The 24,234-nt window shown below is 25.9% G+C and overlaps 1 protein-coding gene across 1 annotated transcript in view; it reads right to left on the bottom strand.

Annotated features, from left to right (window-relative positions):
- LOC100197918 (protein lin-54 homolog) overlaps positions 1–23,650 on the bottom strand; it is a 39,862-nt gene extending 16,212 nt beyond the window's left edge. Inside the window, exons 1-9 of the mRNA XM_065814463.1 lie at positions 22,995–23,650; positions 19,887–20,021; positions 10,055–10,209; positions 5,090–5,245; positions 4,933–5,009; positions 2,546–2,611; positions 2,265–2,367; positions 2,103–2,190; positions 625–677 (exon numbers count right to left, since the gene is read on the bottom strand). Coding sequence (XP_065670535.1) covers positions 625–677; positions 2,103–2,190; positions 2,265–2,367; positions 2,546–2,611; positions 4,933–5,009; positions 5,090–5,245; positions 10,055–10,209; positions 19,887–20,021; positions 22,995–23,532 — 1,371 coding nt within the window. The 5' untranslated portion in view covers positions 23,533–23,650. The remainder of the gene's footprint in view (positions 1–624; positions 678–2,102; positions 2,191–2,264; positions 2,368–2,545; positions 2,612–4,932; positions 5,010–5,089; positions 5,246–10,054; positions 10,210–19,886; positions 20,022–22,994) is intronic.
- Between the last annotated feature and the right edge of the window lie 584 nt (positions 23,651–24,234).

Consider the following 24,234-nt stretch of genomic DNA (forward strand, 5'->3'; position numbering starts at 1 on the left):
TTTAACAAGACTTGATTTTCTTATAGTAGTATAAAAACGATTAGATACCCCTATCATCATATATATATATATATATATATATATATATATATATATATATATATATATATATATATATATATATATATATATATATATATATATATATATATATATATATATATATATATATATATATAAATTAGTAAAAAACACTTATCTAACTTTTATCTTCGACTTGAAGTTTCACCATTGCTGGATCATCAGGAAGAGTTAGAATAGATAAAAGAAATATATTTAATAAATTTAATATATAATAATAAATAAAATATATAATAATAAATAAAATAAATTTAAATAGAAGAGATAAAAGTTAGGTAAGTGTTTTTTACTAATTTATTATTGCTCTGTTCTTTAAGAACATTGAGAACTCTATTTGTAAAATACACTAACATAATTTACATATATATATATATATATATATATATATATATATATATATATATATATATATATATATATATATATGTGTGTATATATATATATATATATATATATATATATATATATATATATATATATATATATATATATATATATATATATATATATATATTAAAAAATTCAAAATTATTAAGAGAATACCTCATAACATTCACAGTAGTTTTTTAAACATCCTGATCGTCTACAGTTGCAACCTTATTACAAAACATTAAAAATTTAATGCATATATCAATATACTTAAACATAATGATTTTTTTATACACACATTCAGAATTTCATAACAACAACTTATATCCACTATCAGACGACATACAAGCAACAAAACTTATAAATTCAATAGAGCCACTTACAAGCAATCTATTTATAAATTCAAAATTTATTGATTAAAAATAGTAAATTTTAAGAACTTTTGAATTAGTTAGCGTTAGATTTAAATATAAACTAAAGCTTTTATGTCAATTAAATATGGATGAGCTGCATTTATTTAATATCACTGATAAGTAATTTTTTCAAGAGTTTATCAAACTTTTGAAAAAAATATAGCTTTGCCTAGATTTAAAAGAGGGTTAACTACAGAGATGAATTTTTGGTCAAAAGTATGATGCAGTAATAAAAGTTGATCTTTTGATCAAAGCCTTTTGATCAAATAAAATAGTTAACAGAAATGAGTGAATTAAAAAGTTAGTAGAAAAGCATATACCAGAGATTTTCACAATACTGTTAAAATACTGGAGATTTACTGTCACATTCTTAAAATACTAGAGGTACAGTGTCACATAACTTATTAAATTGTATTTGATGATATAACTGGTAAAAAGAATTTTAAACAAAATTACCATAAATTAGTTGTTTTTGACATATAAATTATAGAAAATATGAAAAGGAGGCAAGCGAAAAAAAATATAGTAAGGAAAATTTAAGAATAGGAAGGGCAAAGGGCTTTGTGATTATATTACATAAAGTACAAGTACTAATTTTAAGTAAACACCATAATGAAAAACTAAAAAACAAAAACAATACTTTTTAACAGCAATTTTTATGTAGCAGTAATATAATAATAAGTTTGATCTAAAACTAAATTTGAAAACAAAATAGGAATAAACTTGGGTAAAACAAAAATTCAAGAAAATGTGGTATTTTTAAGGAAAAAATATATCAGCTACACAAAGAATATTGATAGAGTACAGCATTTTTCTTTTTTTGGTGAGTTTGGCAATATTATGCTTTTTAGCTTAGAAAAGTTAAAAAGAATAATGGAAAACTTTAACTTACAGAGATGTTTCAGAAGAAGAACAAAACTTTGAATGTTTTACAATGCATTACATGCTGAAAAACATGATACTCTGCTACAATTGTGTATTTGATACTCATGTACCAACACTCTTGTGTTTACTTAGTCCAAAATACATGTTTACGCATAGTTCTGATTATTATAAGTTCCTATATATCAATGTATTATAATATACTGTATATGCAGTTATAAATGCAATATGTTTATTGCATTAAAAACATTTCTAAAATATATATTTTGAACAAACGTAACAAAAACGACATAAGTTAACCAAGATAAAGATCCCTATCAGCAACTAAATTTGCAGATATAGAAATGTTAAATTAACCTTTAGTATGTCTTCTCTCTGTATCACCTTTAATCTTTCCTTTGCCAATTTTAGGATGAAAAGCGTATGGATTGCGATCTAAACATGACTACAGAAAATACTAAACATCAGAACATCAATTTTTATTGACTAGATTTAAAACCAACTTATAAAACCTCTTACTTTAATTGCTTTGCTTCGCTCAACTTCATGAGCGATGTTGTTGAAGCAAATACGACAGTTGCAATTGTTGCAAAACTCACCATTAGCAAAACATTCACAGTATCTATAACAATTGTTGTAAAACTTTGAAAATAAATTTCCATTATATAACAATAATAAAACAACTGCTGAATATAGAAAAATATTACAAATTGTATAAAAAAAAAATTGTAAAAATTGTTTGTTTTAATTCAACCAAAGAAGATACTGTTAGACAGAAACTATTTATAAAAAAATCTTACAATTTTAAGCATTGAGATTTAGTGCAATTGCAAGGTTTCTTTAAAATTTTTGATTCTGTTATTGGTCTAAAGAAAACAAGTAAAAAAATTCATTTCAAAACTAAATATATAAATATGTATTTATATATTCATTGTTGAAATGAAATTTTTTATATTTCAAACATATATATATATATATATATATATATATATATATATATATATATATATATATATATATATATATATATATATATATATATATATATAAATATAGGTTATTTTATTATTGGTTATGTTCTTATATAATATAATAAATATCAATATAACAAATAATAATATAACCAAGGAATAACTATTAAAAAAAATTTAATAGTTATATTATAACTATTATATATTTTTTAAAATATAAATAATAATATAAACAAGGAATAACAGATTATCTCTGCTTTTAATTTAAAAGAAATGAGCCAATGATAAATAATTTGTGTTAAGTTGTAAACATATAAATAATTTACAACTTTACAAATTAATAATTTAAATTTTTTGAAAAAGTATTTATTAATTTGGCTATTATTTGTTTTTGTTACTAATATACTCAATTTAATTATTTGTGTTTTTATTAATGTAATTAAGTAGATATTTTTTGAATAAGTAAACCTAAGTAAAAATCAGCATAATATGTATAATAAAAAATAACTCTAGATATCCACCAAAAATTAAATTATATAACAATACAGCTAAAACTGTATAACAGTGCAGCTGAAATTGAAACAAAACTTGTATAATTTAGGTTGTGTGTTGTTCCGTGTATTATAATGTTAAGTCAATAATTTTTTATGTAGCACATCTCACTCAGCTTTATATGTCTAGAATAATAGGCTGCTGATAGTGCATAGCTATTGTTGACATTTTTGTTGTTGTTGTTGTTGTTAATTCACCTCCCCAAGGCCGAGAAAGCTACTACAGACGAGGAGGCTACTTAATTGTGGTTATAACCCTCTCTAAACTCTATAACTCTGAAACACGAACCTTGACGAACAAGGCCGCTGTGCGACGAAACAAGTTGAGCACGGTACTACAAGGGACATGGTGGGGATTGATCTTGGAACCTCTAGCTTATAAAGCGAGCGCTCTACCACTACACCACTACCGCATTTGTTCGCAATTAGTTGATAGTGAAACTGTCAATTACTTAATTATTATTTGGATTATGTTACAAGCTACTCATTTTTTGTTTTCTTTTAATTTTACTTCCAACTATTTCGACTTAACTCAAATCAAAAATCTTAAAGGAAGTCACCGTGTAGAAAAACAAATTGACCGCGACATAGATGTAGGATGTAATACGGAACATGTAGGATGGATTTTTTCCAGTAATATGTTCCAGTATTGTGCTCTGGTAATTTGTTCCAATAATATATTATAGTAATTCATTTAAATAATATATTGTAGTAATTTGTCCAGTAATATGTTCTTGTAATTTGTTCTAGTAATTTGTTATGGTAATTCATTCAAGTAATATATTGTAGTAATTTATCTAACTAATATATAGTAGTAATTCATTCAAGTAATATATTGTAGCAATTTATTCAAGTAACATATTCCAGTAATTTGTTCCAATAATTCTTCCAACAATTCTTGTAATTTGTTCCAGTAATCTGTTTTAGTAAATTGTATTAGCAATTTATTATAGCGATGCGTGAAAATTTCTTAAAATCCAGTAATATGTAAAATCAGGTTAAGTCAGGATTAAGATCATCATGATCATGCTGCTTCTACATTTAATCCAGTATAAGCTGCATTCTATCCTGATGCTTTATAAAGTATTTTTTTCTAGGAAAAAGCTAAAAGAAATTCATTTTATCTTAAAAAACTCACATCATGAGAATCTTGATTGAGTAAAAGAGTAGAGATGATATCTCAATAAAAATAGTTAATTTGGGCGGAGCTAACTGCATCCAACTACCTTCTTTGTTTTATTTGATTTTAATTTTTTAGCAACACTACTTAAACCTCTCTTAAAAAAACAGTACAATAGTATTAATTATATTAAAAGAAAAGTGTTAATTATATGGTAGGATTACTGTCTAAAAATATCTTTCAAAGAAGTCTGCTAGATTAGTTCTAATTAAATAATTTAGTGTTTATTTCTGTGAATTCTTATATAAAATTTCAAAACAGTACATATGGCTAAATGCTATATTTCCATTATCAAATGTGTGTGTGGAGGGGGGAGGAAGGTGAGTGGTTGCATGTGCGCCTTTTAATAAAATTAGGCATTATTGAATAGCTTATATACAGGGCTGTGACCAGGGCTCCATTTTCTAGGCTAATATGTAGAGTAGGCCTAAAGGTGGAAACAATAGAGCATAATTTTATAATAAAAAAAATTAAAACTGAAATACCCAACATTTGCTTTAGATGCCGATTTATTTGAATCTATTCTAAGTAGATTGTCATTTGAAAAACCATCTTTAATTGGCTGCATGTAAAAAAAAGTAAGTGTTTATATAAAGGTATAATAAATATCTTCTATAATAAAAAAGAGATTTAATAGAATACCTCAGTTGAATTAGATTGGCATTGTGATAAATTCTGAATAAACAGTTGAGGCATTCCACTTTTTTCTGATTGAGATTGAACTGGAATCAAAAAGCTGTGATTACTTGGATTAATAGTAACAATACTTGATTTTGACGTAGACAACCGAGGAGCTATCTAAAAAATATTAAAGTTATTTGAACAAATTACTTTTTCTCAAAACTTGATTCTGACATAGACAACTAAGAAGCTACCTGAAAAGTATAAAAGATATTTGAACAAATTACTCAACATTGGTATTTTGTAGAAAATTAACTAACAATAAGTTTCAATATATTATTTATTTATTTAAATATTATTGGCTGATGACAAGAAAAGTGATTCTTTAAATTGATAGTGTTTTGGGTGTGATTTAAATTTTGAAATAGAACATACTTGTTGAATCACAATAAGAATGATGGCCATAAAGTTTATATTTCTAAATAACAAGAAAAAAAGACTTTTTTGAAGTAAAAATTTATTTAAATGAAAAAACAGTTTTGTATCATAAAACTGAGTTATCAAATTTGTTTTATTAGAGATTTTGCTAACTTCAAGTTGCAACTTTTATGAATTTATGAAAAAACTTCAAGTTGTGACTTTTCTTATATGAATTTACAAAAAAATATGCAAACTACATTATATGAAATTAATTAAAATAAACACTAGAATATATCATGCAAATTTAGTTTAAAAACCAACTGGCTTTTAAACTAAATTTGCATATTATATATTTATTGTATAATTGAAGCAATTGAATGCAAATATTATATTTGCATTTTATATATATATATATATATATATATATATATATATATATATATATATATATATATATATATATATATATATATATATATATATATATATATATATATATATATATATAATATAATTGAAATCTTTTTGCCCCAAAAGCGTGAAAACTTGGTTGGTTGTAAACATCTTGAAAACTGTTATCTATTAACAAAAAATAACGAACAAAACTTTTTTTGTCATTTATTTTTGATTAAAAAATAGCCATAAACCAAATAGTAAAAAAATGTTTCGCATTCAGAACTTTTTGCAGAAACCAAAAAATTCTGAATTTATTTATATAAATATAGAAATTATAATATAAATAAAGATTTTTATGCTATCTAAATTTCTTTAGTTTCTTTTATTTTAATTTCCTTACTATTCAGAGGTTTAAAAAAAATTACTTGATTGCAAAAACAATCCTATATACATATACTTGATAAATTGGTTAATAAACGAATTAAACTAAATAAATTCAATGATAAAAATCCTAAGTGGCTCACAAATATTAAACACTTTACATTTTCAAACATCATTTAGGTGATTGATAAAGGTTTATTATTCCTACTAATGAACACAGTGTTACTTTTAAAATAGTCAATAAATATTGAGACGAACCTCAATATTCATTAATAAAGAAACAAGTTGCCGAGACCTGGATGGATTAAATATTGTAAAAAATTATTTATAAAAATTATTTATTAGTTAAAAATTATTTACAAAAATTATTTATTAGAAACATAGTTAATATACTGATAAGTATTTATTTTTACATTTCCTAAATAAAAATTATTTATGACAACCAACATTCTAAAATAGTATTTATGATAAAGTTAAGTTTGAATGAAATAAATAGGTTAATAATAAATAAAGTGAACTTTAATCAAAATGGTATTGATCATTTGGTTAGAGAAGATATTAACTGGTACAATAAAATATTTAAATTTTTTTTTAGCAAGTATCTATTTATAAATTAACAAAGCATTAAGGTAATGTCAAATAGTTAAGGTGGTTCCCCTAGAAAAAAAACACAATTTAAAAAAAAAAATCAAATTTGTATATATATATTTTTTAAATGCCATTCTATACTCTTTCCAATGATATATTGTTTGATGGGTCATTTGAAGTATATATATGAAAAATTTAGGTTTTAGAATATGTGTACTTAAAAAATGTCCCTAACAACGCCTTAGCAACACATTTTGTCTATATATATATATATTTGACAAATTGACAAAATAAGTGGTCTTTTTTTGGGTTTTTTTGTTTTGATTCTAAAGCACTATATATTCTGAAATTACTCAAACTGTAAATACTCAAACACTATATATTCTGTAATTACAAAAATATATTCTGTAAATTACTCAAATGTGCACGGAATTAATTAATGAAACAGGAGAAAGTTAATGAAAATGAAGCTAGCGTGGTTTGCAGAGATATATTTTGCCTGTTTAAAAATGCTATGTTTGTTATGCTTTATCAATGTATTTTTATTTTGTTTTCAATAAATATTGTTTTTAAATAATAACAATTTCAATAATAATTTTAACTGAGTGTATTTTAAGTGCATCTATATAATGGGCAATCAAAAAAATAGAATTAAAGCAACCAAACGTAAAAAGATTTTTTGTGTTAGCAATAAACAGAAGATGTTCCTGATAACTTACATAGTCGAAAAATCAAAAAAAGAAAGTTAGTAGATGAATCTCTAGATAAAGAAAGGAATGTAGATTCAGATAATTATAACTTGATTATAAATTTTACTTTACTAAAAGATTTTTTGAACTCCTTTTTATGTTGTCCTGAATGTAATTCAAAAAACGTTGAACTTATTGATGAACTTTCTTCTCGAATGAACTATGCACACAAACTGAATTTAAATTGTCACGACTGCTCTTATAGCATTTGGTCTTTTTTTTCATAAATTGGAAATCAATGTTTTAGCAGTAATTGCATTTTGTGAAATTGAAAAAGGCCATGAATCAATGACAAATGTTAGTAGATGCCTGAATATGTTTTCGATCACAGAAACAACTTACCATGCTCTCAATAACCCATTGTGTAAAACCTATTATGAAGCTGCTAGTACTAGTATGCAGGAAGCAGAATCTGATATAAAAGCCACCTCTAATGATAAAACTAAACCAACTAATTGTCGAGTTTCTGTTGATGGCACCTGGCAAAAACGTGGGTTTTCATCATTGAATGGAGTCGTAACAGCAATAAACCGTGGTAGATGCATTGAAGTTCATGTTATGTCAAAAAGAGGCAAAAAGTGTTCTGTTTAGAAAAAAAGAAAAATAATCCTGACTATGATTATGATCAATGGAAAGCAGAACATTTTAAAAGCGATGAATGCGAAATTATTCACTTAAAATCATCAAGTGCTATGGATGCTGCTGGGGCTGTAGAAATCTTTTCAAGGTCAATAAAAAAGAATGGTCTAATTTATAATGAATATTTAGGAGATGGAGATTCTTCATCTTACTCTGATGTAGTTTCCAGTGAACCATATAAAGAACATGGTAATATTATTCCCCAAAAAGTAGAGTGTATTGGACATGTTTAAAAATGCCTCAGAACTCGATTGCAAAACATGGTAAAAAAATATAAAGGAACATCAACTCCTTTGTCAGGTAAAAGAAAGCTTACAGAAAAGACCATCAATTCAATGCAAAATTATTTTGGCAGGGCTATAAGAGAAAATAAAAACAATCTGTATGCAATGAAAAAAGCCACTGATGCTATTCTTTGGCATTGTACTAACTTTGAAAATTCTAAGTACCGTCAAAAATTTGTCCTGTTGGCAAAGATAGCTGGTGTAAATACGAAGAAAACAGTGATTACAAACCTAGTATTAATCTAGATATATGGATTCATAACCTGCTTTTACCAGTATTTGTTTTGCTGTTTGATGAGGAACTACTCCAAAAATGTCTCCATGGTGAAACACAAAATTCAAATGAAGCTTTTAATAATATAATATGGAATAAATGTCCAAAAAATGTTTACCTTGGGAGATCAGTGTTAGAAATAGGGACAAATTCAGCTATATTAGACTTTAATGATGGTAGTTTTGGTGTGAGTTCTGTTTTTAAATATTTTGGAATTTCAAATAGTTACTGTTTTGACCAATTATCTGTTAATAGAGATAAAGAATGTATTGTTAAGTGCGCTAAAAAGACCAACGAAAAAGAAAAATTCAGAGGAAAAAAAATAAGGGCTGCTAGAAAGGGTTATATTGACCAAGAAAAAGCCAAGGAAAGTTATTTATCTGGTGGATTTTAAATTTGTATTATTTTTTTTTATGCATTTAGTTTTTTAAATTGCATTTTTAGCGAAATATGATTTTCATGCGATTTTAAGTTTTTCAAACCTCATATTTTCATAAATATTAAACTTTATCACTTGATATTTTCAGGAAACATTCTTCAAACATCTACCTAGAAACTGAGCGGAAAGAAATCACTTATTCTTTATTTGATTTAACTTATTTTAATTTTATATCTAGATAGAGGGTTGCAAAAGAGTATTTTTTTATGTTGAACGCCATTATAAGTTTTTCAGCTTTTATATAGATTTTTTTTCCCGCTCATTCCCTTTATATATATGTAATTTATCATTGTATCAAATTTAATATTATATACATTAGTTGTTTTAAAATTATAGTGTCCCAAGTTTCTCCTAAATTTGCTCATAAATTAGCAAAAAAATGCTGACTCAGCTTTAAAAAATGCCCATTTTGTTATAAAATTAAAATTTTTAAATTCGTATTTAATTCTAGTATTGAAAAATTGATATGAAAACAATTCGCTATTACTATAAAAGAAAATTTTTTTTTCTAGGGGAACCACCTTAAAAGTTTAATAACAAATTGAAAGTAAAATCTAGAAAACTGCTTAATTATCCAAAAAACTGTATTGCTTAAGCAACAACAATTTGTAGTCTATTTTTAACAAGTAACAAGTTATAGTCTGCTTCTAAAAAAGAACAGTTTGGTTTAGGACTTTGGTTGAGATCTATAAAGAAAATATTTCTTTTAGGATTTTTTATAATTTTTTGTTAAATTTTAATTAAATTTTTAGTTAAATTTTAATTAAATGAAGATATTTTTAAAGTATTATTTAGTTTATATCAAACAAAATATACTTGATGATGAATTCTAAGAGTTCCATTTTGTTGATCTTGATTTGTATACATTGAAATGGTACCAGCCATTGTGATCGGCACAAACATCGGTTGTTGCATAGCAACTTTACTGGACTTGATAGCAACCGAAGGAAAACTATTGACATGATTAACAGCTATTAAGAAATATTTTGATAGAAACATTTAATACAAATGAATTAATTTTTCAAATATCTGTTTAGAAATATTTAATACAAATGAAATTAATTTTTCAAATATCTGTTAAGAAACATTTAATACAATTGAAATTAATTTTTTAAATATCTGTTTATAAACCATTAATACAAATGAAATTAATTTTTCAAATATCTGTTTAGAAACATTTAATACAAATGAAATTAATTTTTTAAATATCTGTTTAGATTATAAAAAAATATATACTTAAAAATATAACCAAACAATGGCAAAATAACATTTAATTTTTAAATAATGGTATCAGTTTTGTAACTCATTTTTGAACATTACCTATAAAAAAAATATGAAATTCAACACTTTATTAAACACTTTATTAAATTTAAAAAAATTATTAATAAAGTGTTTATTAATAAAAAAAAATTGATAAAGTAAACAAATTAAATAAGCAAAATCAGTAAAAGATATTTAACAATTGAATTTAATAAATTTATAGTTTATAAGAGCTTTTCTAATGCATCATTTCCTGAAAAACTGTCCAAAATCATAGGATTGTTATGATTTAACAATGATATGCCAACCCAAGAAAACCAAAATATAATAAAAGTATGGGTAATAAAAACTAAAATGAGATGAAAGTACCAGTAATGAAAATATAAAGATAAAAAAGATAAAAAAGATAAAAGATTAAAAAAAAAAAAAGTAAAATATATATATATTTTTTTTTCAAAAAAGAAATTATTTAAATGTCATATTTTTATTCTTTATGTTATTGCATGGAAAAAATCACACCACAAACAACACATGGAACCCATGTTTAATCTATGAATGCAATCCAAATAATCCATTATTAAATAAATATTTATGTACCAATACATTTGTTTACTTTTCAGGTGATTTTGTTCAAAACAATTTCACATCAACTTTCTGTTTGTTAGTTATCAATTACCATCTTTGTATGAATTTTATATTTTCAATATTGTTTCTGATGTGATCAAGTATTAAGTTTTCCTAATTAACAGCATATTAGATGTTTTGTTAACTATTTCTTATAATTATCTTCCTCGTTTTTTTAGTAACTTCTGACTTATTAGTGGTGCAATCTTAATTAACTTCAAACTTAACAGCGATGCAGCCTTTTTCAACTCCCAACTTAATAGTGCTGAAGCCTATTTTAACTTTCAACTTTATAGTGATACAACCTTATTGTATTCGTTTTTAAAAAATCTCAAATTGTTTTTGATACTTTTACTGTTTTCAAAAAATAATTTTAATTTTCTTTAAATCTTTTTTTTATTTTGTGGCTTATTAATGCTTACTTTTAATTTAAAACTATATTTTCAATTAGGAGCTTGACAGCTTTATGAGTACAGTACATCTGATGGCATGCACCATCTATTTTATTACAGGTGTGCTGTCATTTTTTGATTTTAGTATAACTTTATCCAAGTTTTTTTTTTATTATTATTATTTCATTTAGAGTTAATTGGAACATAATTTAAAAACAAACATGTTGTTTTAAAACGAGTCTTTGTATATACGTGTTATATTTGTATTTAGTAAAAATATAACAAAAATTTTTGGTTGCAAAAAACGCAAATAAGAGCTAAAATTTGCTATTGTAGGTGCAGATCTTTCTTCCACAAAAGAAAAGTTTTTGAGATTTATTAACTTTTTGCTGCAGATGTCATCATTAAAATCTTATAGTAAATCAAAGAAAACATTTTCTTAAAGTAAAAAATTAAAAAGACATGCACTAAATATTTTCAGGATGGATTTTTTTGTAAATTATAAGCAAATTTTGCTTTGCTAATTTACATACCTTATATGGGTTATTACATGCCAAATGGACCAAAATTTTAGGATTTCAACATAGACCCCCTCAGATTTTGATGAAACTTAGTAGGTTTGTTAATATCAATGAGAAAAGCAATTCCTGAAAATTTCAGCATAAAATCTTTTGTGGTTCATAAGATACAGTCGTTTGAAATTTCTGATTTTTCCAAAAATAAAAACTTTAGTAGCAAAAACATGTCTTGTTCATACTTTGATGCTCTATATTTTAAAAACAAAATTTCAAAAAACCTTCTAGTTTTTTTATTGTATACAACTCTTGACTTACTTTAATAAAACTTTGACATTAAATTCCCAAATGTCACATTTTTTCCATAATGGCTACCTAAAAAAGCTAAAAAATTGTTTGCAAATATAAAAAGTTGATTTTTGATGAGTCAATATACAAAATCTGCAATTTAAGAAGTGAAAAGACATACTTTTTTAGTTTCTATATATGGTAGGCTTCCAAATTTTTTAAAGTTTACTGATAAGATACAAATCAGTAAAAAATTTTAGACTTCTAAAAATGGCTGCAGCTAAATCTTAGGAAAATGTGCCTCCACTTCAAGCCACCGGTAACCAAGGACCAACACTGGTTTTAAAAAGTTTTTTTTTCTTCTAGTTTAATAGACTTTATTTCAGTGATTTCAGAAAAAAAAAATAGTGGCTACTCATGGGGAAGTTACAAAATCAGAACAATGAAAATTGCCCAAAATGCATTAAAAACAATAAAAACAAAGTTACATAATACAAAGTTACATAATAAAAACAAGTTAATAAATACAAAGTACGTATGAATTTAAAAGTATTTCACAATAAGTACTAGAAATAAGTTTTTAATTAAGCTTGAATTAAACTCAGTTTTTAAATAGCCCTAGCTCCTACCTTCCCCCTCCCTCCCTATCCCAAGCATTTACTTTTTAACATGCACATTTTTGCCTAGAACTTAGAAAGAAATATGTCTGATGTATAAAGTGTCTATATACACAAACAAAGAATTCAACATACATATTTAAAAGCTGTGACATAAAAAACAAGCAAATTATTGAGTTTTCTTTTTATATCTTTATATCTTTTTATATCTTTTTTTTTTATTTACAAATTTTTTTAATTCCTATATATTTGTTGTGCCAAAACTGATGGAAACCTTAGTTTCAAAACTTATTTTTTAAATAAATCTTTTTAGGTATTAATAAAAAGTAAATGACAAGTGCAATGCTAGATCAAACTCAATGTTCCATTGGAAAAGCATTAAATTATAGTTGTCATGAAGTAAAATTTACTAAAATCAAAATGTGCCTCCACTTCAAACCACCGGTAACCAAGAACCAACACTGGTTGTCAGTGTTGGTTCTTGGTTACCGGTTTTTTGAGGAATTAACAAAAAAAGATCAAGAACTTATACACTTGCGGAGTAAAGTCAAACTATTTGTAATCACCATGAAAAGGTCTACTTGGATAGATTTGAGACTTCGTATGATGGAAGCTTTTGTTGCGATCCATTCAACAAACACAAAGTTAAATTAAAAAGTATTTGAAAAAAAATTTGACATAAATTATTAAATAATTTTTTAAAAGATAATGGCTTCTTTAATGTTTTATCATTGTGTTACCATTTAGAATCTATCAGAGTAATCAGTTTGTTGCGAATCAGATGTTGCGAAGCAGTTTGATTTAATACCTGGTCATAAACTTTGTACAGAATGTCGAAAAATGCTGTATTTAAGAAATAACAAAGAAGATTATGGAAGCGATTCATGTCAACATAAAGATAATGATTTTAATGAGATTAACATTTTAAAAGAAAACTTTGATTCAAGCATTATTAGCCTTGGTTGTTCACCTTTAAAACTAGTAGCTCATAAAGACAGGGTCAGCTACAGTTACGAACTTAATTTTAGACTTCAATTTTAACAAAAACCTTAATTCCATAACCATATATTTAAAAATGATAATAAAAATAATGATTTATTACAGCCTGCTAATACTTGCATGAATGTCCTTTCAATATTATTACTTCTTTAATGCGCTGCGGCATTGAACCCACCAAATTTTTGCAGATGTCAGCTGAAAATGAGCACCAGAAAACTTGGGTCAGTTGCTGATGAATGTTTAGGACATCGAACCCATTGTTTATAGCTTGCCATCAAATGAAAATTACTCTCGTCACTAAACATGACTTTTGCCCAATCTTCTGATGTCCAATGAGAGTACTTCTTACAAAACAGTATTCTCTTCTTCCGTTGGATATCAGAAAGTAAAAGCTTCTTTAAAGGCCTTGACGCCCGCATAGAAAGTCTGTTGCATAAAATACATTGAATATGTTAAGTGGAAACATTCAAATTTAAATTCCTTTTGATAGCTGAAGATGTAATAGTTAGTGTTTTCATTACTTTTCGTCGAATTAAACGTTTTTTCTGCGCTGAAATAAGCCTTGGTCTACCAGGATTTTGTTTAGGTTTGATTGAACCAGAAGAACTAAACTGCCTTACAACACGCGATGCTGAAGATTGTGATATTCCAAACCTGGATGCAATGTCCCTTGTGTTATAATTTTCCTCAAATAATAAAATAACTTGAGATCTAATCGATTCATTTAATGTTTTCTTCTTCCCCATTATGGTGTTTTAAAATGACTGAAATAAAACAAGTTAAAAAATTAGCCAGCTACACAAATTCACAACTTCTTAATAAATAATCGACAACAATCTTTTCCTTATTTATACATAATTAACATTTTTACTGGAATTCCAAATCCGTCAGATGCTATTTTTGCATATTATATCATCAGATATATTTAAAGTTATTTATGCATGCATCATACTTATTATGCTATTTTCACACTTTCATCATGAAAATTTTGATTTTATAACTTTGAGTCTAAAATTAAGTCCGTAACTGTATGCAAAAAGAAAAATGAACAAAATCCATACTGCAACCCAAAAGAAAATAGCAACTGTTTTGGGAGTTTCTCCAGATTTAGTTAAGGATGAACCAAAAACAAAAGAGCTGTGTTGCAAAAGTAAACAAGACTTGGATTCATTAATGGAATTAATTAAAGCAAAATTTGATGTTTCTTCGAAATCAGAAAAACTTAAATTACTGACTTTGGTTCCTGAGAGTTGGAGCATTAATCATGCACAAAACTATTTTTCTGCTTCCCTTAGAATGATAAAAGCTGCAAGGAATTTGAAACAAATGTATGGCATAATGGCAGAACCATCTAAAAAAGAAAGAAGATCTATTAGTGATAAAGTAAAAAATCAAGTTGATGAATTTTACCAATCAGATGAATACTCTCAAATGTGTCCAGGTATGAAACAGTGTGTCTCGATCCAAGTTAATGGTAAAAGACAACATTTTCAAAAAAGACTTTTATTAGTTAATATAAAAGAACTTTATCTAGAGTTCATTAAAATTTCAGTTGATGTCAAGATTGGGTTTTCTAAGTTTTGTGAACTTAGACCTAAAAGGTGTATTCCTATTGGAGGTGCTTCAGGTCTCCATTATGTGTTTGTGAGTACCAACAAAATGCAAAACTTTTAGCATTAAAAATACCAGATATTTTAGACTATAAAGACCTCTTGACATTAGTTGCATGTGACTTAACAAATCGAGATTGCATGCTGCACAGTTGCAATAACTGCCCGGATACCAACACACTTAAAGAGTATCTTACTGCTTTATTTGATAAGCACAGCTTGGAAGAAATCACCTTTAATCAGTGGCAAAAAGCCAACAAAAAACATGATATAGTTACACTAACTCTTCCAGTGGATGATTTTATTGAAAAAGCTTGTTAACAAATAGACCAATTAAGAGATCACTATTATATAGCCAAAAATCAAGCAGCATATTTGCAGCATCTAAAAATAAAATTACCAAGTAATCATATTTTAGTATTACTAGACTGCTGAAAATTACAGTTTTTTAATTCAAGATGCAGTACAAGGTTTTCATTGGAACAACAGTCAAGCAACATTGCATCCTTTTGTTATTTACTATATAGAAGAAAATATGATAAAATGTAAAAGTGTTTGTATTATTTCAGATCATTTGCAACACAATACAAACTCAGTTCATTGTTTCATTTATGAAGTAATAAAACATTTAAAAGAGTTGATGCCTTACTTTAACAACTACATTTATTTTAATGATGGTGTAGGTTCACAATATAAAAATTATAAAAACATATCTAATTTATGTCACCATGAACTAGATCATAAAGTATCTGCAGAATGGCATTTTTTTGCCACATCACACGGAAAGAGTGCTTGTGATGGCGTTGGGGGCTCTGTCAAAAGACTTGTAGCTAGGGCCAGTTTACAATCACTAACAGATCCTATCAATTCACCTGAAAAATGAATGATTGGTGTAAATAAAATATTAAAAGAATATATTTTCAATACATTTCAAATGATGCAATTGTATTACAATGCATAAAGTTTAAATTAGAAGAACATTATGCTACTAGTTCAACAATTCCAGGAACAAGAAACCACCATTGTTTTATACCACTATCATTAACTACTTTACAGATGAGACGGGTGTCATTTGATAATATGTATACTAATGTAAATGTTTCTGATTCATATAATTTGCAATCTTTTAAATCGTCCGTCAATCGTTATCTTGCTCTACAATCTTCATCTTTTCTCTTACAGTAACTTCCAACTTTAATTAGTGGCTGCTTGCAGCCTTGTTGGAAGCGAAGATGTTTAAAAAAAAAAAAATGGTTTTTAGGCAATATTGTGGATATATATGAAGAAAATCAAGATGTTCTTATCAAGTTCATGAAGCAGTCTATTTTGTAAAACACTTTTACTTGCCAGATAAAGAAGATATTTGCTGGGTTCCAATAACGCACATTTTATGCAAAATTTCATCTTTAAAAGTTCAATCAACAACTGGTAGATGCTATGAACTATCAGCTCAAGAAAAAACTGAAATATTTCATTTGTACAATAGCATAAGTAACATAATTAAATAACAATTTAGCAAAATTATTATAAATTAGATTTATTTGTTTTAAACATAGTTTTTTAGCAAAAATTTATTTGAAAGATGCAATGTTTATTGATTGTTTATTAGATAATATTCTTTATTACATAATCAACTTGTGCATTGTGTTGACAAATCAAATAACTTATATAAGTTATTATATTAACTTGGTATAAGTTGTAATCTAAATTTGAACATGATAATGAAATAAGTCAAATTAATGGGGTGTATTGGAAAAATATTACCAAAATTTATGGCCATGGTATTAAATATTGGGTAAATTAGACTAGAAAGTCTTTTTTGTCATTTTAACCTAATAGGCTACTTATAAGTTTTATATGTAGTCTTTTTACTGTCTGATATTTAAAACTAAATTTCACAGTTTTTATATGTGTATGTTTAGTGGTGTGTTTGGGTATTAAGGCACTTCATACATCAGAGATAAAACTAGACACACCGTGTAATAAAAAGTGTACAATTACAAATTTTCTCTTAGTTCTGGACAAAAATGTGCATGTTAAAAAGTAAATGCTTGGGATAGGGAGGGAGGGGGAAGGTAGGAGCTAGGGCTATTTAAAAACTGAGTTTAATTCAAGCTTAATTAAAAACTTATTTCTAGTACTTATTGTGAAATACTTTTAAATTCATACGTACTTTGTATTTATTAACTTGTTTTTATTATGTAACTTTGTATTATGTAACTTTGTTTTTATTGTTTTTAATGCATTTTGGGCAATTTTCATTGTTCTGATTTTGTAACTTCCCCATGAGTAGCCACTATTTTTTTTTTCTGAAATCACTGAAATAAAGTCTATTAAACTAGAAGAAAAAAAAACTTTTTAAAACCAGTGTTGGTCCTTGGTTACCGGTGGTTTGAAGTGGAGGCACATTTTCCTAAGATTTAGCTGCAGCCATTTTTAGAAGTCTATAATTTTTTACTGATTTGTATCTTATCAGTAAACTTTAAAAAATTTGGAAGCCTACCATATATAGAAACTAAAAAAGTATGTCTTTTCACTTCTTAAATTGCAGATTTTGTACATTGACTCATCAAAAATCAACTTTTTATATTTGCAAACAATTTTTTAGCTTTTTTAGGTAGCCATTATGGAAAAAATGTGACATTTGGGAATTTAATGTCAAAGTTTTATTAAAGTAAGTCAAGAGTTGTATACAATAAAAAAACTAGAAGGTTTTTTGAAATTTTGTTTTTAAAATATAGAGCATCAAAGTATGAACAAGACATGTTTTTGCTACTAAAGTTTTTATTTTTGGAAAAATCAGAAATTTCAAACGACTGTATCTTATGAACCACAAAAGATTTTATGCTAAAATTTTCAGGAATTGCTTTTCTCATTGATATTAACAAACCTAAGTTTCATCAAATCTGAAGGGGTCCATGTTGGACCTTGGTCCAGTTGGCATGGAATGACTCATATGTTACTTTATAATACTATACAATTAATCACCAAACTAAAACTTAGTAAGTATATTTAACCTGCAGTCTGACCTGGATTCTAACAAATACAGACTACTGATTCAGTAATCTGACGATGAAAAGACTTTATTGTTCTTTTCTTGATTTAATTGTTTCTTTTTTTTTTTCTTTTACTGAAAAGATTTGTTTAAATTTATTATAAAACTTCATTTTGTAAATAATGGAAAGCACGAAATTACCTTTCACAGACATCTGTGTGAAAGTTTGTTCTGATCATTTAAATTAAATTAGTAGTAAATTATTACTCAAAAATCTGTCTATATGGTTTATCTTAGCTCAAAAGATAATCTTGGTATAAGATAATTTAACTTTGGTGGGTGTAAGTTGCAAAAATAAAGATAATTTAACTTTGGTGGGTGTAAGTTATTTATTTTTGAAACAAATTCCTTTTTTTTTTTTATGTTACATCCTATATCATTTATTTCAGGACTCAAATAAATGATATAGGATGATTTTTGCTTTTCATTCACCCACTTAATAGCGGCTTAAAAAAATAATTTTAATGATATAAAATGTGCAATCATTTTTCTTCTTTAACACCGTTAACTTTAGAGATTAAAGTTCTTATTTTATTACTATTTGAAATTATTGTATATAACTAACGATACTTTTTCTATTAACTGATAGTTGTAAATACTTTTTTTTTTTCTTCAATTTTTTTTACTTTTTTAATAGCTTTCCAAGCATTTGCAATAGTCATTTTCAATAGTTCATCTATTGCAATAGTCATTGCAATAGATGAACTATTTTTAAATAAAATTTAAAATTATCAATTGCACTTTTGCATGCTTAAAAGTTGCATTAAAGAAAAGATGCAAAAGGAATACGAATTCATTAACTTTCAAGCATAAGAAATATTACAAAAATTTAAACAAATAGAAAATTAAAAAAAATTTCATGGGTCTCCTGAAAATTTTTGAAATGTATCTCATTTTTAAATATGTATTAAATTTTACATATTTTCGAAATATATTTGAAACAACTAAGCCCGATAATATTTTTAAAATCAAAATTGTATATATTTAAATCATTAATATATCTGTAATTTATGTAAGTTTATGTAAATTGTATATAGAGCTCAATTAAAATCATTAATATATCTGTAAAATTTTTATGTGTAATTTATATTTAAAAAAAATTAATCTATATTTAATTTAAAAAGCTACTGTATCTAGATGCAACATAGATATAAATTTCAAAAGTTCAGGGATAACATTTATAGTGTTATGGTTAATTCTTTTCCTATTAATTTTAGGTTCCTATTTATCTCTAATAAAAAAAATTTATTTATAAAAGAAAATCAATATTTAAACTTAAAACTTTTACCTTGATTTTTTAATTTTTTCTGATTACTTCTATTTTGTAGAGCATGGCCTGATTGGTTGTGATTCGTAGAGGTAATTACCAGATTAGAATTCAATGAAGTGGTAGGAGCTGGAATTTGAAACGAAGTGGCAGGAGCTGGAACAATACTCATATTTTAAATCTTTTTGAATATATAACAAGTATGTATGCATTTATGAATGTTCAGAGGCAGTCACTAGATTAGAATCATACACAAAATATATTATTTATACTTCAGCAGTATTTAGTAAACTTACACATTGTTGAAAATGTGAAACAATGGCTGTTGTTCAGTAACACTCCAGTTTTGGATCCAAAGCTTGGTTCTTCCTTAGATCTTAACCTGACTTGCATTTAACCACTGTCAACACTTGCATTTAACCACTGTCAACACTGTTGATAGTGGTTAAATACAAGGTGAGTGAAACACATTTGAAGCTAATTTCGTTGCAAAACTAAAACTGATTTGACTAGAGCAAACTTTAAAAGACTATAAATACAGATTAGTTTAGTCTACACTGAGCCAAATCAAGGCAGTTTTATTAACCAAAGATAGACACAACACTAAAAAACTTATTTGTTGAACACTGTTGAACTATTTTTTATTGGGTAGTTTTATTTCATTGTATTATGTCAATTAGTTTAATTTGTAAATGTTGAATTATTATGATAAAGATTTATTTTGTTGATATTTTGAGTATCATTCTAATCTAGTGGTCACCACTGTATGTATGTATGTATGTATGTATGTATGTATGTATGTATGTATGTATGTATGTATGTATGTATGTATGTATGTATGTATGTATGTATGTATGTATGTATGTATGTATGTATGTATGTATGTATGTATGTATGGTATGTATGTATGTATGTATGTATGTATGTATCTATGCATGTATGTATGTATGTATATATGTATGTATGTATGTATGTATGTATGTATGTATGTATGTATGTATGTATGTATGTATGTATGTATGTATGTATGTATGTATGTATGTATGTATGTATGTATGTATGTATGTATATATGTATGTGTGTATGTATGTATGTATGTATGTATGTATGTATGTATGTATGTATGTATGTATGTATGTATGTATGTATGTATGTATGTATGTATGTATGTATGTATGTACAGACAATTGTTTTCAAAGAACTAATCCTTTCTATCTCCTAGTTCTAACGACTAAACTTTTAACATCCTAAAAAAACAGGTTAATATCATTCATTGTTAGACATTCTAATCACTTTGGCTTCAGTTATTAAAGTTATTTGTCATTTAAACTCTTCTACAGTTTGAGGTCCAGATAACATTCCTGCCATAGTTCTTTTTAAACGTTTTCATTTTTGTTCTAAAAATTCTCTTTACTTTCTTGCATTTCTTTTTACTAAATCTTACATTACTGCTTGATAAAAACGGCATCAGTCAATCATATTTTGAAAACCTCTGGAGATCCTTTTGACCTTTTTAACTATTTTCCAAACAAACTAGATACTATTGATAGCAATAGAATTTTTAATTAATAATTTTCTAATATCTCATCTAAAGTCTGATAAATTGCTTTATGACAAACTTAGATTTCAATTCTCTTATTTCACTAGCGATATGTTAACCATAATAAAATAAAGGATAAATTGTGTGTTAGATGTATGCAGTGAGACAAAATCAATTGCTCTAGACACATCAAATATTTTCTATCAAGCCTCTCATGCTGGTCTTCTGCATAATATTCTCATTATAAGATGTATCTGTGAAATTTTCCTAATTATTAACCTTTTTTTTTTAATACAGTATTAAAATAGTTTTTGATGGATAACCTTCTTCTTTGTTTTCAGTAACCATTGGATTACCACAAGACTCCTACCATAGCCCCATACTATTACTCATTAATATTATCTTCCTGATTCACCTAATTTTATTATAACAGTTATTGGAATGATACAAATATTTTTTTCAGTCTTGATGAAAAGTCATCAAATTTTGATTCTTTAAAATAAGCTTAGATTTTGTAGTTTCTTTTAAATTTTAACACAAACAAAACTCAACTTATTGCAATTATGTTGATATACATTTTTTTACTTTATTCAAAGTCCAAAGAAATCTCTTTAATCAACTAGACTGTTTATTTATTTTTTCTTACTTTATCAATAAACCATTAATGCATTATATTCGTAAACAAAAATGTAAAAGAAAGAAAAATACTCTTTCTGAGGTTTCTACTTAGAGTCCTTCATGGTTTATTTTTCATTGCTGAACTCTTATAAAAATCATGCATCCAATTTACTGCCAAGTTAGCATCTGCTTAAGCTGTCTCTCTGTTTTGGGTTTGCTATTTTCTTTCTAAATATTTTATTCATCACTACTACAAATCTCTTTTTGCTTTTGTCCGGAATACTGCTGTCATATTTAGGCTGAGCTTTCCTATGATACCTTTTCTTTTTTTTTGATTAGATGAAAAAATACTTTGCAAATGTAGACCTGTTCTTGTAGCTAAGCAATGACATTGTCATAAGATCGTATCTCTTTCAATAAGATTTTTTCTTTTTCTGATTTCTACAAATACTACTATACTATCATGGTAAAAAAAAAATCCTTATAAAGTCAGTGGAAAATTATACTGGTATCTACAGACATCATGAGAACTTTTTTTTTTTTTTACGTTCCTACCGCAATCAATAACCACAATTCTAAACTTACATGCCAACAAAAAGGAGTATTTTAAATATAGACTTATCTTATATTTAGTTATACTCCATTTATCTTCCATAAATCCATGAAGTAAAGAACTGGAGTTAAGTACTGGAGTTAAGGCAAAAATTTGGGCTTCGAAACCTGTATATCTGTGTCAAAATTGGCCTGAATACATCACTGTAATATCTGTAATATCTCATGCAACCCAACTAATTCTTTTCTTACAAAAAACTAAATTTCTTTTTTTACCCTACTAAATCTCTCTATACACATGATTATAACCATTTGAATTAAATACTAAAAAACAAAATATTTTTTATTTCTGAAACTACACTTTTAAATAAGATTATATAATAAAAAATCAATCAACCAATCGAAAAATCAAATCATACCAATAGTTCTGTCATTAGACGGCTTAGGCATCAAACTAATTGATTTTGAAACATCCTTTGATACTCCATTCAAAGAAGATTGAAAAACTGATGATTGTGATGCAGAACTGTGTGTGGTTGATAAAATATAATTTTTAGAATTTGTAATTTTCATAGGAGAACTAATTGTAAGAGTTTGAATTACTTGATTATTTAATGTTTGTTTTGTTCCGTGTGAAACAATATGTTCTTTACATGTAGAATCTATAAAATTGAAACTATGACTAGATTGAAGTGATTGTACATTACGCAACTGGATGGCAGGCAAATTTTGATCTGAAGATAACTGCAGCTGAACATATTGACTAGAATTTTGAGCATCATGCACTGGAATAAATTGATTTGAAGGACCTACAAGTGGTTCAAAAATGGATACACAATTTGATACTTTTTTGTTCTCTAATTTTATATTCTTTTCTTTTAAGGTTGGCTGTACCTTAACATAGGTAAATGTCCCTGTAACATTTTTTTCAGGAATTTTCGAAGAAGGCTTCTGCATGAAAAAATAATACTTTATGCATAAGAAGTTTTGTTCTTGAAATTGAAAGTTTGAGGAAAAAATTTGAATTACATATCACTGATTTATTCACTTGACAATTTCAAACTCTCTATAAACAATAAAGATAAATAAATTTACATACTATATTTATATTTATATACATATAATACATAAATAAATATATATATGTGCATGTGTGTACTTTTCTTAAAATAACACAATATTTTTAATTCTTGAAATGTTTAATTATGACTATAACATTTTTAAAAGATTAATTCTACAATAAAATTCTGAAATAAATATCAAAAAATAGAAGACTTTACAAAGAAATATTAACGGACAAAAACATACACAATAAATCAACATAATTACACAATAACTCAGTAAATAACAAAATAAACTGTCATTTTAATTAAGTAGATAAGTTAATGGTATAAAGAAAAATTTGTTTATTAAGTGAGGGATTTTCTTATTTATTGTGGAGCGCCCATTTTACTTTTACCATTTTTTTCTACCGTTTAATTTAATTTTTTTTAATCTATTAATATTGCTGTTGATTTTTTGTTAGTTTGTTTGTTTGTTCGTTTTATTTAGGTGTCACTTCAATGAATAGTTTTTAACTAATTTTTGGTTGAATAAATGGATAAAAAAACAAAAATAAAAACAACATATAAAACTAAATTTGTAGAAAGAGGGAACAAA

Source organism: Hydra vulgaris, chromosome 12, assembly GCF_038396675.1.
Source record: "Hydra vulgaris chromosome 12, alternate assembly HydraT2T_AEP".
Classification (NCBI taxonomy): Eukaryota; Metazoa; Cnidaria; class Hydrozoa; order Anthoathecata; family Hydridae; genus Hydra; species Hydra vulgaris.